Source organism: Triturus cristatus, chromosome 6 (genome assembly GCF_964204655.1).
Source record: "Triturus cristatus chromosome 6, aTriCri1.1, whole genome shotgun sequence".
NCBI classification, from domain to species: domain Eukaryota; kingdom Metazoa; phylum Chordata; class Amphibia; order Caudata; family Salamandridae; genus Triturus; species Triturus cristatus.
Window position 1 is genome coordinate 496,487,477 of NC_140589.1, and position 18,121 is coordinate 496,505,597.

General features: G+C 44.3%; 1 protein-coding gene across 4 annotated transcripts in view; it reads left to right on the forward strand.

Moving 5' to 3' along the window:
- ADGRB3 (adhesion G protein-coupled receptor B3) overlaps positions 1-18,121 on the forward strand; it is a 1,641,523-nt gene that overhangs the window by 1,462,449 nt on the left and 160,953 nt on the right. For 3 of the 4 annotated variants that reach the window (XM_085610901.1, XM_085610902.1, XM_085610904.1), the window contains 2 exons: positions 10,522-10,620; positions 10,951-11,122. In XM_085610901.1, the coding sequence (XP_085467027.1) occupies positions 10,522-10,620; positions 10,951-11,122 (271 nt within the window). The remainder of the gene's footprint in view (positions 1-10,521; positions 10,621-10,950; positions 11,123-18,121) is intronic. The other variant, XM_085610903.1, reaches the window with a different exon arrangement.

Genomic DNA, 18,121 nt, shown 5'->3' on the forward strand with positions numbered 1-18,121 from the left:
GATCTGGATTCCATGCCTCATTATTTTGTCTTGTATACCTGCAGATGGCATTTTAATTGCTTACATTAAGTTAGTCAATCACAAAGATCTGTGAATCTTGTCCTTAGCCGCTTGCACTATGATCATGACTTCTTCTCGGGCTGTATATTGTCCCATCTGAGTGCCATGGTGCAGCTGCTGCGGGACTAAAAACCATACTGGCATACAGTATTTCAGTGTCGGAGCAAACAAGAGCTGTGAAATATTTATCGCTTTTCTGTTGCTTTAGGTTACTCAAAAATATTTTCACACTGAGTAAAATAGAATATTTAAAATAATGTAGCCTAAAACTGAATCATTTGACTTATGAAAAGCACATAAGGTCCTGCTTATCTCCAAATTTCTTTTCCACTTATATTTGTTAGATGTGCTCAAAATGGTTCAGTAAATGGTTTTGGTCAATGGATTGACAGTAGAAGTGATTTCCAGGATACGGTTGGTGTTTTATTGCAGACACAAATTAAATATTGTTAGATTAACACATGATACAGGGATATCAATCAATCAGTCAGAACATTTGTAGAGCGCACTACTCACCCGTGAGGGTCTCAAGGCGCTGGGGGGGAGGGGTGCTGCTACTGCTCGAATAGCCAGGTCTTGAGTAGCCTCCTGAAGGTTAGAAGGTCCTGGGTCTGCTGTAGGAGGATGGGAAGGGTGTTCCAGGACTTGGCGGCGAGGTGGGAGAACGATCTGCCACTGGTGGTCACTCTTCTGATGCGGGGGACGGTGGCGACGGCGAGGTCGGCGGAGCAGAACTGGCGGTTAGGGGTGTAGAAGGTGAGTCGTCTGTTGAGGTATGCTGGGGCGGTGTTGTGGAGTGCCTTGTGTGCGTGGGTGAGGAGCTTGAAGGTAATCCTCTTGTTGCTGGGAAGTCAGTGCAGGTCTCTCAGGTGGGGTGTGATGTGACTGTGGCGATGGATGTCAAGGATCAGGCGAGCAGAGGCGTTCTGTATGAGTTGTAGTCGTTTCAGGAGTTTGGCTGAGGCTGCAGCATAGAGGGCGTTTCCGTAGTCCAGCCTGCTGCTGACGAGGGCCTTGGTGACCGTTTTTCTTGTCTCGGTGGGGATCCACCTGTAGATCTTGCCGAGCATGCAGAGGGCGTTGAAGCAGGAGGATGAGACGGCGTTGACTTGCTTGGTCATGGAGAGTGTTGAGTCGAGGATAAACCCCAGGTTGCGTGCGTGGTCGGTCGGTGTTGGTGCTGCTCCCAGTGCAGTCGGCCACCAGGAGTCATCCCAGGCTGAGGGGGTGGAGCCAAGGATGAGGACCTCCGGTTTGTCCGAGTTCAGCTTCAGACGGCCGTTCTTCATCCACTCGACGACGGCTTTCATTCCTTCATGCAGGCTGGTTTTGGCAGTGCGGGAGTCCTTGGTGAGGGAGAGGATCAGCTGGGTGTCGTCGGCATAAGAGATGATGTTGAGGTCGTGCAGTCGGGCGATGTGGGCGAGCAGTGCAATGTAGATGTTGAACAATGTTGGGCTGAGGGATGATCCTTGGGGTACGGAAAGGGGGGAGGCGGACGCTGTGGGTTCTGCCGGAGAGGAAGGAGGTGGTCCATTCCAGAGCCTTGCCTCAGATCCCTGCATTGTGGAGGCGTGTGCGTAGGGTGCTGTGGCAGACAGCGTTGAAGGCGGCTGATAGGTCCAGGAGGATGAGGGCCGCGGTTTTGCCATTGTCCAGCAGGGCCCTGATGTCATCGGTGGCGGCGATGAGGGCAGTTTGGGTACTGTGGTTGCTGCGGAACCTGGACTGGGACGGGTCCAGGATGTTGTTCTCCTCGAGGTAGCGGGTCAGCTGTCTGTTGACGGTTTTCTCGATGACCTTCGCCGGCAACGGGAGCAGGGAGATGGGCCAGAAGTTCTTGAAGTCCCTCAGGTCAGCCTTGTGTTTCTTGAGTAAGGCGTTGATCTCGGCGTGCTTCCAGCTCTCCGGGAAGGTCGCGGTCTCCAAGGAGATGTTGATGGCCTTGCGGAGACAGGGTGTGATGGTGGCGCTAGCTTTGTTGAAGATGTGGTGTGGGCATGGGTCTGACGGAGAGCCGGAGTGGATGGTGTTCATGATTTTGATGGTGTCGTCGTTGTTTATGTTGGTCCCGGTGAGCAGGGGGTTGATGTGGGAGGGTCTGTAGACGAGAATTCCTCTGAGGGTGGTGTTGGGATCAGTGTGGATCTGGAAGTGTAGGTGTTCGGTGGTGCTGGTCGAGACCCTGAGGGTCTTCTTGTGGTTGATGGCAATTCCACCTCCTACTCTGTTGGTGCCGTCCCTGTGGGTGATCTTGTAGCCGTCCGGGATGGCTATGGCGATGTCGGGTGCCAAGGAGGCGTTTATCCAGTTCGATGGCGTGTTTGCGTGCCGAGCCGGTGTTCAGTAGTATGCATCTGAGGTGGTTGCGTCCTGTCCCGGTTGGTGGTTTGGCAACTCGGAGGCTTGTGAAGCTGCAGCTCCGGCAGGAGAAGGCTCCTTTTGTGTGCTTCGGGGCGGCCAGGAAGCAGGTGTGCGCTCGTCTGGTGTTGAGTGCGTAGAGGGTGCTGGCATCGTAGCGGCGTCCGGTGTTGTGGCGTTTGCGGGGCCAGGGGGTCTGGCGCTAGGCGCGGTCCAGGCACGGACGTGCGAAGATGGGCTTGCCTTAGGCGCACCTTTGGCGCACCAGAGGTGCGCTCACTGTGCGTGGCCGCAGAGCGGCCACCATATAAGGGGAGGTGGGAGGGAGGAGCACCTGATAGACGGGAGCGGGGCGGGGAATGGCCGAGCAGGGGGGCGGGGCTGCAGGGGACACAGCAGCGGGAAAACGGGAGGGTAGAGCGGGCAGAGGGTACAGGAAGCAAAAAGAGGGGTACAACAGTACAACAGTGCAAAAAAAGGGAAAAAAGGTGAATACAACTAATACCAATACAGGAGCAGAAGCACAATTACAGCAAGGTGGACAGGGGGCAGATCAAGGGCAGAGAGCTTACGGCCTGCCACTGGCCACCAGGGATGAGGCGCAGGTGGTAGCCTGCGGGTGGAGGCAAGCCTCAAACTTCTGGCAAGCGGCAGCAGCGGACTCAGGGGCACGGACACACAGGTGGTGCTGTGCGGCGTGGGGGAGCGACCTGCCTGAAAATAGGGTCAAGGATCACTCTCCTCACCGCGTAGCGACTGCCATATAAGGGGAGGGAGGAGCAGCTGGGAGGCGGGAGCGGGGTGGCGAATGGACGAGCAGGGGGGCGGGGACGCAGGGGACGCAGCGGCGGGAAAACAGGAGGGTAGAGCGGGCGGAGGGTACAGAAATCAAAAAGAGGGGTACAACAGTACAACAGTGCAAAAAAAGGGAAAAAAGGTGAATACAACTAATACCAATACAGGAGCAGAAGCACAATTACAGCATGGAGGACAGGGGGCAGATCGAGCGCAGAGAGCTTACGGCCTGCCACTGGCCACCAGGGATGAGGCGCAGGTGGTAGCCTGTGGGTGGAGGCGGGCCTTGAATTTCTGGCAAGGGGCAGCAGCGGGCTCAGGGGCATGGACACACAGGTGGTGCTGTGCGGCGTGGGGGAGCGACCTGCCTGAAAACAGGGTCAAGAATCACTATTAAGGGGCCTATTATGATGTTGGTCGTAAGGCCTCTGACCTCAGGTCGGAGGACTTACGACCAACATTGTTGGTTTCAATTCTGACCGGCTGGTTTTGATTCAGCCGGTTGGACTTAAAACTGGCCGCTCATTCCAGCTGGCTTCCAATGGGCTCATAGAGCCCGTCAGCCAGTCGGAACCGGCCCGCAATCCAAATGGTCAGTGGTTTATGCCATCTGGATTATGATGCACCATTTCAGGCAGGGTTTCCATGCCGGCCTTTCTGACATGGACACCCTGTCAGAAAGCATTTTTGGGGGCCCCTAGCAGGGCCACAATTCCTTCGTGGCCTCCGGTTGGGAGTCGAGGAGTCTCCTATGGTACCCCCCTGTTAATCCCTGCAGGTTGTGGCAGGCACTTTGAGGTGCCTGTCATGGGGTGCAGGGATTTACACCACCACCCATTTCCCTATGGGAGTATGTACTATGGCCCGTTTATGGTCATAACACATGCTCCTATATTGAAATGTTGCAATGCGACCGAACAGTGTTTGGTCGCATTCTAATCAGGCGGTCGGGACCGCAGACCGTCAGTCGGTCAGTCTCATTTCTGAGACAGTGTCGGGCAGACGCAAGTACACCCAGCATCATAATAAGCCCGTAAGTGCATTATATTTACAAAGCAATATTAAACAAGTGTGTACAAAGGGTACCCCTTCTGCACTGTAATGAGAACAACCATATTTCCAAAACTAGCCATTAACAAACGTTAGTGTAAAATCTTCTACTTTGACGGATTTTCCTTCTTCATAAATATTGTTTGCAATTCTTACTTTTCTCTTACCATGATTATCATGATTCTGTTAAACAGGGTGTGTAGTGCAGAACTGCAAATTGCATTTTGTTTTGCACCTAAGTTAAACTTAAGTGCACACAAATATTTTTGAAATGGTCCGGTGTAGTCGAAAAATGACAATTGGCAATTCTAGAATGAATTTAAACACAAGTCCATCTAAAAAAAAAAAGAAAAAGCTAGCCAGAGTAGGTCAATACTGGTGAAATATTCAATATACACACAGACTCTTATAAAAAGTTAAATTAGGCCAGAGCATGTGGGTTTGGATGGCTTCTAGGGCTAATGACTCATGAAATATACCTGTCTTTGAAGATGCCGGAGTAGATCCCCGTTAGCCACGGCTGCCATGTCCCAGTTGCTTATTGTTTAAAGAGCCTCAGCTGTAGATCTCTTCTGACAGCCACGCTGAAGAGCGCCACTGAAAGAATTGTTGCAGCTTTGAAAGAACTTACAAAAAATGGTGCTTTGCATCCACAGAGCACCTATGGACGCATTTATCTTCCCCCAGCTTGTCACCTTCAGACCCATCAATATTTTCAGATATTGTCACTCTAGAAACCTGAGGAAAGAGAGGCAAACGCAGCCGCAGGGTGCGGAATGACCTTCTTTCTGATATCAGTGACAGCTGTCACTGTCTTAAACAAAACGAGTTTGTTTTCAAAATATAAAATACCATTTCATGATGCCATGTTCACTTCAAACCTCAGAACCAACGGGGTTAAGTCAATGTGTGATGTATGAAAATCCATAGAAAGTTATTGTGTTACCTTTTAATATGCTGTAAAAATAAAAACCTCTAAAGAGAAGACAACAGCTTGTTAAACGTGCCTGTCTATGGAAGAAAGGGGAAGGTTGGAGAGAGCTTAAAACGAGAAGGCAAACGGGGTATTTTAACAGGGATAGCAATAGACAGGTGCCTCCACCAATGCAGAGCAGGCTCAACATGAAGTACACTGTAGACAAAACGCATGCTTCCGGCGCTGTAGCCATCACCAAATCCACGCTGTCCTTGTAATTAGATATGGAGACTCAAAAAAGGATGCCATGGAGGTAAAGCAGAAAGTGAGAAGAAGGAAAGTATTAAACGGAGTAGCCAAAATCATCACCACCTCTCACAGCCTATGGCCAAATGCTGTAACATAACTGATAATATCCATGCCTTATGTTTAATATTGCTGGTTAGCAGTCTCTTTAGACATGTGCTGTTATATAACATTCGTGCACGGAATCACGTTTTTTTGGCATCCGTTCGATAGAAACCCAAAACTGTCCCCATGACACATATGGGCTGGGTTCCAAGGTATGAGGGGAAAACCGTTCTGATAACACAGTTTCCATCCGTCCCACCCAGACTCACTGACACCATACGTGACCTTCCCATGGATTTGCTGCGACATGTTATAGTTCTGTAGGCGTGTCTCAGAGAGGCACTCCATTTAGTTCTGTGACCTCACCCTGGATATCTAGATCAGGGCAATGGATAAAAATGTAAAACCTCAAAAACACTTTATTCAATTTTGAAAATTATGGGCATCCCCAGATTTGTTGAAGTACGCTAGCACTGCAAAGAGCATGTTGTGAGGTTTGTTTCTAGCTCATTGACATATGTCACTATTTAGTGACCAGCAGCCGCGGTCGGTAGTAGGAGTAACTGCAGGGCGGTGACGTGGGGAGGGAGGTAGTAAACTATGGATTACGGAGGTTTACAGGTAAGTTAACATATAAATTAATAAAATGAATTTCGTTGCGTGCACTGCATCCCCAAATGCGACGCAGTGCACGCCACGAAATTCATTTTATTAATTTATATGTTAACTTACCTGTAAACCTCCGTAATCCATAGTTTACTACCCCCCACCTGCCCCTCCCTCTCCCCACGTCACCGCCCTGCAGTTACTCCTACTACCGACCGCGGCTGGTGACCATTGACTTCCAATGATAGCGTAGAAATAGTTTACAAGAAACTATAAGGTGGTGAAACACAGTTTAGCCAACGCTGAAGGACCATGAAACAATGGGTTAGGTAGGGAAAATCACATGTGGCAAATGTGTGTTATAAAAGAATCTTATACCTGTTTATTGGTCATGGTTAACATTAGTGGCTATGGCAAGAGTAATGATAAAGGCATGAGTTAGTGTTACGGACAAGGTTAGGAGGCAGTAATGAGGTCAATGCTATAACATGGTGATGGTGTCAGGCTTGCGCTGTAAAGGTGGTTGTGAAAAAAGTGATGAGACAGTGGCGGACACTGAAGTTGTAAAAGAGGTGGTGACATACATTTGTTCAGGGCTATACAGTGGGTTTATTTATGACAGTATATTTAGCCATGTAGTCATAACCTCTGTAAAGGCAGCTGTAAGTACCAGCATGGTCTATCTGTCCCATAGGCAGAAACAACTTACATGATCGATCTTGAACTGTGTCCTATTTTATTAAACCACTTGTCCAAGTCTCTCTCAAATGCTTGTGCTACCGTCTCCAGAGAGCAGAGCGTCCAAGGTGCACTATTGTCATAGCAGGATTTGCTTTATTAACCAACCGTAAGGCGATTTTATTGATCAGAAATGTGTAGAAATCCACATTTCCGAAGCTTAGAAAATTGGCTAATGCATCACATTCCCCTTTCACAGCAGAGGTGAGGTGGCAACACAGAGGGGAAAAAGAGTGCTGTGATGCGAAAAGATGTTTCTAGTATTATGGAACATCTCTGCCATAGTATGCGGGAAAAGTATATTAAATCAACCAGAGACCACTAAAAACATTTGAAAAAATATATATTGTTGTCCATTAACAGAGAGTATACTTTGCCTGACTCCTTTCAATCAAAACATGTCATGCTAATTAAGCCACATGTGATTCAGGCACATATGAAGTCTTTAGCTGATTTCGTAGTTCAAAATAGGATTTATGAACCTGCAGGGTTCGATCCTCATTTGAGTCCATGAAGACATGTGTGGTCTTTACTTGTTCCCAATAAATATCTGCTCTTGATCCAACTTCAATAGTGCAGTTAACAAAGATATTCTATGGATGCTGTAGAATGCAGGAGTAATGCATCAAGCAGCATGACCGCCCTGCACTGGTGAAAATAACCTCAGTATGCATGGGTGACCCATGGCACTTCCTCATAGTTATGCATTATTGAATCGCCCTTTTCTAAAGATGATAGCTCCATTAGTCAAAGTTTATTAGTTAAAAGAAAATTATTGCACTCATTAATTCCAAGACTTAAATAGTCCCTAAAAGGTAGTCTTCCCCGAAGCTTACTGATGGTGGGCAATAGACAAATTCAGCTCAAAGGTATTGGACCATTTAGTGATGTGCATTTTTCCCTTGATGTATTTACTGATATTTTTGTCTGCAATCAGTATCTTAGAAACAAGGTCTATTATACCCTGCCCACAGTCAGGTTGGTTCAATGAGGTTTCATCTCATTGCATAGATTTAACTCCTTAGGATATTTTGTAACCTTTCGTCGGCATTGTGTGTGGCTTCAGCATTGTTCACGAATGTTGTGTCAAGTGCGGTCCTGTTTGAGCCAGAAAGGCGCATGGAAGAGACTATGTCAATAAAAACGCGCTGTTAAAGAAGAATGAGTGCAGAAGCAGTTGAATCATTTTTAACCTGAAAATCCAATGTAAGGCCCCACCAAATTAATAAACAACTAAACATTGATTTTTTTTTCAATCATACGCAGGCATCTGTCTAATATATTAATTAAATGGCACAACAACTCCATGTACAGAGTTTTATTATTTTCAATAGCAGTCTTTTACTTTTTAATTGCATTTTCTTCCGTTATAGCGATGTTCCTATTATCACTGAACACACTGGGTTCTCTTGTTGACCATTGCACCGAGTAAGGATTAACAAAATTGCAGACTGGGTCGCATAAGATAATTTATTAATGTTCAGGAGATGACTGATAAGACTCGCCGCAAATACCAAAGCAACTTTTATGAAAGTATTCATTTCGATTTTACTTTTCAAATATTAATGATTAATTACTTAATAAAAGCTTTCCAGATAATGAAAACGTCAATATTGATTGCGGATTTAATAAAGGCTTCCTTAGTGCAATTAAAAATGGTGACATGTAGAGGAGTCAGGGTTAGGAAGATGTAATAGGTGCATGAATAAGACCCTTGTAATATGTAAGGAAGATTTTAGGGCATGATGAAACATCAACTACAGTCACCAAACAATAGCATACGTGTGGTGTAAACAAAATGATTATAATGGTGTTGAGAGGTTTGTTACATACATTTAGATACTTATAGAGTAGAACATGCCCCGCTGCACGCACATTTTTAGTCAATTAAAGAAGGTATGCACTATTATATGAAAGATCAATAACAGGAAAGATACAACTACATACATAATTCAATATTATTAGATGAGATTGCACTACATGCTGTTTTCGATTTCTTATTATGTCATTAATGAGCATTTACAATTATAAATTGTTCCTTCTAAAGATTTTTTTTCTACCGAAGGAGATGTAAAACAAATTGGAAACGTTATGTTTTTATGGATATTCTTAAAATTGATTTACGTAATTAGAGGAAGCTACAGAACACACCTCTCCAGGCAAAGGGTACTCTAAAAAGAGGTGTCACAGATTGGCACACAGAGTCACACCATGGACTGTTAGACAGCAGAGCTGCCTTATCTGCGACTGGGATAGGACTGATGGAACTGGCTTAGTGGCTAGATGTAAATTGTGGAATATGGAGGCTCAGGTTCTAATCCTAAACTCTCCACTTGACCGCAGATTTTAATGCTGGGCAAACTAAACACTGTCTTCCTGTGCCAGGATCCTTAATCAAACATAATTAGGAGAGAATAGAAATGCTGGGTTAAATGATGTTCTTGTGTTCTCACCAAAACAGTGATCCTCAAAAGAGTGTACATTGGGAAATGTCACTAATCATCTGTGCAGATTTCAAATTGACAAAATGCATTTGCCTACAAAGAGATATGATGCCAGTGTGGTTCCCCAACCAGTCATCTCTCACGTGCGCCAGCAGAGTCTGGTGCAAGTGACAGTGCTTGAGAAGCAGCGCAAGCTTTGTCATTGTCTGTCCAGCAGCCACATGTGGGTGGCACCCTGTGTGGACACAGCTCTACAATAGCTCTGTGTGCCCCATGGGCAGTTGTAATATCGCCTATTTCTAAATCTTTACAAATCCAGAGGATGAGCCCTGCAGGTACGTGGGGCTTGATCCCACAGTGGCGGACAGCTATTGTCCTGCACCTGCGTGGATTGTGTGCAGCAGTGTTGCTTCCGCCAACTTTCATTGGCTTTGCAGTTAGCAGTAAATGAGTTAAAACGTCATACAATGAACAAAAATGAATTGTTACAATGGTTGCACGGCAGTGTTTGTATTAAATATCTAAAATGTATTGCTTGTGTGCTTTATTGAATTGTAAGGGAATAGCAGGCCTCCATTTTCTAACCCCACATAATATTTCATCAAAGTCCATGCATTGTAAACCCTCTACTCAGACCACCGATTTCTAGACCTAGAATAAATGTGGATTTAGAAAGCATGCTATATCTATTTTAAGTATATTGTCTTCTAACCACAAAATAATTAATTAGTATAATTCGTGCCACATTTACATGATAATTTACTCGTTAAGGTTTCTATTAAAATATTCAACTGAATAAACATCCTTGGGCGAGTCTGTGGGCATTTAGGCTCCTAGGAATGGTCTGAATAGAGGGTTCTCACTAGATGTCTACACTAGTACATGCTTTTGTTTCGCTTAATGTATTGAAGTGCTGTGATTTGTAGAAAAACAACCCTCTCACATTATCACTGGGAAGCATATACCCAATGCATGATCAGATGGCACTAGCATTATTTGTCAATATTTAAAAAAAAAAAAAACTAAAATTATTGAAAAACACAGTTCTATATTGTGAGTCAAAATGGTGCATCTATTCTAAATAAGCACAACTTAATGCATGGGATCTTCTTTAAATGTCAATGACAGTGTGATAGCGGCAAATTCTTTGGTGAGATTTCAACATTTTGTTCTTTTTGTGGGTGTTCTGTTTGTTTGCAGTCAGATGAGTGAGCCTCATAGCGGTTTGACGCTCAAATGTGCCAAGTGTGGAGTAGTTTCAACAACAGCTTTGTCAGCCACCACCGCCAGTAATGCCATGTTAGTCTAAATCATTTACATCTTCTTGTTACAATTCTTGTACCGTGCATGTGGGATGTACATACTTTGTGGAAACCTGTAGCTGCGCATAGTTAGAGCATGTAATAGTACTTAAATATTATTATTAAAATAGCAGTGTTAACCTCATAGTGATTTATTTTCCAAAGGATTTACAATTTAAGCCGAATCCTCCGTATTTTTAATAAATCTTAAATATGCTTGCCAGTTTAAATGTTAAGTTACATTACAAATCGTCATGTATGCATTAGATAAAGCCTGTCCACTAATGCCACTGTCTTTAAGTAATGTGTGTTTCTTGTTTTTGATCAGGGCATCCCTCTGGAGCTCCTGTGTTGTTTTGCCCCTCCTGGCTCTGACCTGGATGTCTGCAGTCCTTGCAATGACCGATAAAAGATCAATACTTTTTCAGATACTCTTTGCAGTGTTCGATTCATTACAAGGCTTTGTTATTGTCATGGTGCACTGCATTCTCCGAAGGGAGGTGAGGAGTAACTCTCTTTGTTTACATTTCTAGTGTGTCCTACTACGTGATGAGAGTAAATCTTTGAGGGTGGTCGGATATTTTCCTACAAACTGGCATGTTGATCACATGGTATCTGGTCAAGTAACTTAACCACAGCTATTATGTCAATAGGACCTGAATTACAAGATTTTAAGAAGTTATTCTTATATGGGATCTCAAGTCTAAGTTCTACACTGCAGCAACTACTCATATGTTTTAAGTTTGAGAGAAATTTGTATATCTATTAATATTAAACTGATTATGAGAGTGGGGTGGGTCATTTAAAATCTGTGAAACTCTCAGACAGGCATGGGAAACGATAGGAAACTGCTTTCCAAGAGTAAAAGAGAAAGGGGCATATCATCAAGACAGGCAATACAATTATCGCTGCTTTAGCGGCAGAAAACTGCCACTAAAACGGCGATAATGGGCTTGATAATATGCTCTATGGAATTCCAATTGAAGCCCATGTCAGATGTGAAGAACATCTAACCTGAGCTTCAATTGGAATTCCATAGCGCATATTATCAAGTCCATTATCGCCGTTTTAGCGGCAGTTTTCTGCCGCTAAAGCGGCGATCATTTTATCGGCTGTCTTGATAATATGCCCCAAAGTGATTACAGGGAAATATTTTGAGGCATTTGTGGCATGGTGTGCTGAAATGCTCACAGATATGTGGAGACATGAATTATATCCTGTCCCAGGGTTAAGCGACTAAAACGTAATATAACAGATGCATGAATGGGCGTAAATTGATCGAAATGTGCACTAAATTGCACCTCATTATTGTCTCGCAGCGCACAACGCTATGGCCAAGCTTGCACTACAATTGCTCTTAAGTTTCTAGATTTGGCTGCACAAGTAATCGAAAAATATCCCCTAATTGCTCGTATCTAACCGGAATTGATTTCATTTTTACTTGCATCATGAACAGTTCCAGTATTAATACAAATCCACTGATTTATAGTTGAAGCAATACTTCGCTCAATCAAATAAAATAAGGTGCCTCCCTGCCCATTATCATTGCATTACATATTTATGTCAGAACTTCGTATTAAAAATAGCTATTTTCTTTTTGGAATTGACCATCTTTTGTGTCCCTTCACTACCCTGTCTTTTGCTAAACATGTTTGTACACATGGTATAATAGTTTTACACATAACTGGCACATTTAATTTATGTATAAGTCCCTAGTAACTGGTACTACATGTACCAAGGGCCTGTAAATTAAATGCTGCAAGTGGGAAACAGAACTCATTGTACCACCTACTAAAATAGCACTGTAAAACATGCCTCAGGCCTGCCCCTGTAGCCTGCAGTGCCGTTTAAAGCTACCATTTCAACCAGTCAAAATAAACCTTGTGCCAGGCCTAAGCCTTCCTTTTTAATATTTATAAGTCACCCCTAAGATATGCGCATGGAGCAGGATGCATGGTATTTAGAAAGTAGGGCATGTGTACTTACATTTTACATGGCCTGGCTGTTACCACTCCCCAAGGTCATTTTTCATTGAAGCCAGGCTAGCTCTCCCATCAACTAAAACTGGGTTACCTTACTACACTTAATAAGTGATGACCAGTTTGGGAGCAGGTAGAGAAATACTTCTTCCACCCATTTAAACTGTGATTCACAGTCTTCTTTAATAGTAAAGCCAGTTTTTTTAGAAAGTTGGCATGTTTCTATCTAAACCAAATGTGCCTGTCTGCCAGTGTCCAGGGTCACGTGACTGTTCATAACTCCCCTGTGGGGTGATGTGTATTCCTTCCAGACAGGGGACAAAAGTGCTTTGGGTTTGGGAAAGGGTGTTTCTCTCCTGAGCCAGATGGCCAGGGGTTTATGCTCAGGCCTTCCTCCTTACCTGCAAACTGTAGGCTGAGAGCTGTAGCCAGCCGTTTCCTGACTTCTGAAGATGCCAACCCTGTCACTGGCAAATGCAGCTCACACATGGGCCTGCCTGGCATCTGTTTCTCTAGATAGACTGGAGCCAAAACCTGGAAAAATGATAGAACTGACCAGAACGATTGTAGGGTTCTATGAAGGGGATAACCTCTACACACAGGCTGTCACCGGGCATAAAAGTGGCACCCTCAGAGCCTCTCATCATAATAGTCTTGGACCTGTGGAGACTCAGAATAAGGAGTGCCTTAAGTAAGACTAGACCTGCTTGCCTTGAACGCAGGACCCCAGAAGTGTCTCTAATGGGCAGTTGGCTGACCTCCTGTTTGAGCTACACGGACACAGCAAGTTTACAGAGGCCTTTTTCTGAAATTCCCCATCTGAGCAGTACCAACTGGATATACCTGATCCCTGCTGCTCTCATCTACTGGAGTTAGTCCTAACAACATGGGTCCATGAGTCCAGCCATGATTCCTAGACCCTTGGCTGGCGCTGGCGCTAGTGTGTACTCCTCCAACCCTCAACTCTAAATCCATGTGAACAGGACTCCAGAGAAAATTGAAGGTTCTGGGCTGTTCAGGTCAATGAGAACTGTCCCAGGCAAACTTGCAAATACGAGCAAACTTCACAGAGGCAAATTTGAGACCTGTATCTGACTGCCGACTTAACCTTCCAGGATACAGACCCCCAGGCTTCACAGCCCAGAGCTCTTTGCGTCAACAACAGCCTCCGCTTGTTTCCCACCAACAAGACTTTCCAACCGTTGACCAGCTCTTCATGACGGCAACAACTGGGCCACCAATGCAAAGTTTCAATCAAGGCCTTAGACTTCAGCCACCTGCAGTTGACGTGCCCCTCTCCAGATCCAGTTTGCAGCCTGACCACCGAAGGCCTTCTCTGCGTGCTTCTGACTTGAATAACTGGACTAAGTTAGAAGGTACTCTTTTCACCTGAACAAACCTGGTCCCTGGATCTGACCTGTGGTCCATCGGAATACTCTTGAACTTTTGACTGTGAACCGTTCCAGCAGGACCAGACAACCACAATTGGCCTGTTGTGCTTCTTGGTGCTACTTTTACTTAAAACTTTAGCAATTCATTGCTCCTGTTCTACTTATTCAATTTGAGTTGCTTTAGTGTCCTTTTATTTATTAAAATATATATTATTGTTGTAAATAGGTTTGAGATTTTTCTTGTGTAGGGCTTTCACTTTATTAGTGTTTGAGTGTAGCATAAATACACCTTGCCACTAAGTTAATTCTCATAGCCTGGGCTGCTGTGCAACATTGTTTACAGTAAAGAAAAAAGTGCTATGATGCAGCCAGTGTGGACCATGTCATGGTGTTTTTTTTATTCAAGTCATGTTGCACAGCAGCCCACGCTACTGTGCAATATGTCTACAAAACTGGGTGAAGGGCAAGCAACATGAGGAGGTGTGGGGATGGAGGGAGGAGCAGCAACAGAATAGACAGTGGGGGAAGGACGGGGGAGTGAAAGCAACATGAGGGAGATGCAGGAAGTAAAGAGCAACATAGACAGTGCAAGGAGGGCGGGGTCACACTAAACAAGGGATGTGTGGGGAAGAGGGAGAAAGCAGAAACACAATGGACAGCAGGAGGAGGGGCATGAAACACGAGGGAGGGACAGAAAAAATAGGCTGGGGCAGGAGGAAAATGGGAGGACGGAAGGCAGACACATGCACTCTCAGACAGTGCATGTAAAAAAGTAAAAAACAAGTACCTGCAAGAGCATGCAGCCAGTGGAAGGACACTGGCCACATATAGGAAGCGGTACTTCTTTGATGCTCCATGGCAGGGGCAAACATTGGAAGCGCCTGGAGGAAGCAGGAGGCGAGCAGGAAATGCTGACTAATAAGAAGCAAGGAAACAAGAGTGATGTTGAAGCCAAAAATGGTAAGCACTGTTAAAAAATGGGTGGGCTCTAAGACCGTTTTAATCCTTTTTCTGTTTACAAAAAAGTTTGCTGACAGTGCTCAGGCAAAACCTAAAAAGGCTGATGTAGCTAGATTTACCACAGGACTTTTGGCTGTATAAAATGTCACGTCTGACAACATTTGACATTTTTGCACTGGATACATTTATCTGGCTGTGCCCAGTCTTGCAGGGGAAATAAAGTCACTTGCACACCCCTAAATACATTTATCAAACTCCTTCAGGTATTGAGGGACCTACATACCGAAAAAGCACATTCACAAAGTCTGACAAGATCGAAATCTTGCTTTTTCAGATGCAGACTTTTCAGACCTTGGATATGAGAGACATTGGAATGTAATAGAGTAGCAAAAGTGAATATACATCATTATAGGTTGGGAAACACCAATTAAGTCAGAGCTAGGTCTAATTCACAGCTGTAGGTTAAAAAATAAATAGTTAAAATGAACACACACAAATGAAACTTCCCATGGTTTGTGGACTGCTGTTAGTTCGAACAAATGTCATTCTCAGTATGCTTTGTGGGTGGAAGTCATTTCATGCTATGTATCGAGAGATGCCATACTGACTTGTAATGATCTTTCAAGAGAGAAGGTGCTAAACTGCTGCATTTTAAAAGGCTCAAAACCACAAACAATTATAAAGAGCACCACAAGAACGCCTCCTTTGGCAACTTAAGAATCCTACAACACATCGCCACTAAGTAGGTTTCTATGCAGCGAGAGATGTATTTAGCAATCGTGGCGTTAACATGAAAAACGAAATGGTACTAATGCGTACAACGATGTAATGGATGGGGAAGTGCACTTTTAGATTAAAAGCATTATCAGCAGATATCTATTAGCAATTCCGGGATGTGTAACTAAACAGATGTACTTTTCGGCAAAGCATTTCATAAACAAATCGGCGTTTTCATTACCGAACTGAACATTTCTGCAATGCTTTTCTTTTCAGGAAGTTACTGTCAAAGAAGATTTATCAGTAATGCAATTCAATGTAATGGCAAGATAGGGTGGCAACAGCACATACTCCCGCCTGCAATCTTATCTTGTGAGTGTTAGGATAAAAGATTTCCAGGATGGGAGGGAAAGAGATAGATGGATGGATGGATGGATGGATGGATGGATGGATGGATGGATGGATGGATGGATGGATGGATGGATGGATGGATGGATGGATGGATGGATGGATGGATGGATAAATGAATGGATGGATGGATGGATGGATGGATGGATGTGCATGTTGGTGTTTGGCGCCGTATTGAATGATATCATTGAATTTGACGAGGCCATCAGGTTTAGGCAGAAACACTGGCCACATATTAGTTATGCATGGGTGCTTGGCTGTGCTTAAATTGTAAAAGAAGAAGTGCTGGGGCCCAAGGTTTTGCTCAGAAGCTTGCAACGGGTGCTATTGAAGGTCACAGTGTCAAATACCAAAGCTGCATTGTCAGGTCACAGTGTCAAATACCAAAGCTGCATTGTGTATATTCTACCTCATGGCTCTTTAAGCCACCACCAGACACTCCCTGCCTCTTTACCTCACTCGTGCAAGTTCTTTTTCATCCCTGCCTTCACCCTTTGTCATAGTTTTACTGTTTTTCGCTACCTCCCTTTTTTCCCTTTTTGTGTTTTTCTGCCTTTTGCTCTGTATCAAAGTCTGTTGGTGAAATATAAGTGTCAATCACCAAAAATGAATGCGGTTGGATCCCACCTACAAGCACTGCCACAAATTAAGCACTGGTCCTGATCCTGATTTTTCCTATAATATTGAGAGGTGACAGGACTTTGCTTTCATTGTCACAGCAAAAATTGCCTGGCATTGGATTTCTTTTCCCAGGTGAACACATCTTTTTTAATCCACTCCTGAGAGGGTGCATTGTTGCATGCCTCTACAAGAATAGGAGAAAGGTACGTGCAGGATACCCTTGGGGTAAAAATGATAAGGATGTGCCCTCCTCAGCATGAGGTAATTGTCTGTAGTGACGTTTGGCATAAGTACAAGCAGCTTCGTTCCCCTTCCATGACATTCCATCCAATTATTTTTAGGGACTAGCCAGAAGTAGCACAGTATGTACCCAATATTGGTGGGTGCCACTGGGCACCTTTCTTGACCTGTGTTATCCATGTGCCGAGAAATATTCTTAGCTAGCCATTGGGCAACATATTTTGTTCTGTCTAATTGTTCTAAATACACATAAATCATTCAATATATTGTTATGAAAACCTGCTTCATTCTCTTTCTGGCTAGCCAGGTGTTCTCATTGGAGAATATAGAAAATCTTCATAAATCAAATTAATTGTAAAATTCCTCATAATCACCATAGACAACAATCATCCCACCAATTGGTCAACAAGGTCCATCTTTCTTTTCTAGGTAGTATAGTTTGCCATTTCTCCATGCCCATGAGTGTACAAAATTGCATGTTATAAGCTGAAGCTTTGTTTAGGAAGGAAAACTGTCCTCTACTTACAAACAGCATATGAGTCGGCAATAACTACACATATATGCAATGATAAAACACATTGCATTCTGTAGCTGAGACCATTTTACTTAGTATTAGGACTCTGTGCGCTTTACCCATGCTAACAATTTCTAAAGTGCTTGTGCTCTCTCCAAACCTTGCCAAACCGGACTCCACCTATTAGACACATTTAATATTACTTTTTTTCCAGGCCAGGCGCTCTCTGAAGTGGAATTCAAGCAACACAAGGCCTGTTTCACCCTGATTGGGGCTCTTCAGTCGGGTGTAGTTTGGATCCATTAGCACAGTGAGCACATGACCCATTTCTGGGTATACCCATGGCCACTTAGGGTGTTAGATCAAACACTCAGAAGGTGATTGGGAGGAATGCTTGCAATAAGACTAACTACTGCTACTCAATCAGGTAGCATTTCAACCTATTGCTCTTTTTAGCTTGGTCCCAATCAGGGTGAAACCAGTCGAGTTGCTTATTGGTTGGGTTGCTTGTTTTTTCATTTACGAAGGACCTGGTCTGGCGACTTGGGCTACAGCGTTCCAATTGGAGCAGGGTCAATACTGATTTGCATGTGACTTGGTTCAAACTGAGGTGCCATTGTGTGCAAAATAGTGATCGACCGGGTTGTGGCCTGAGTAATTAGCAATGGC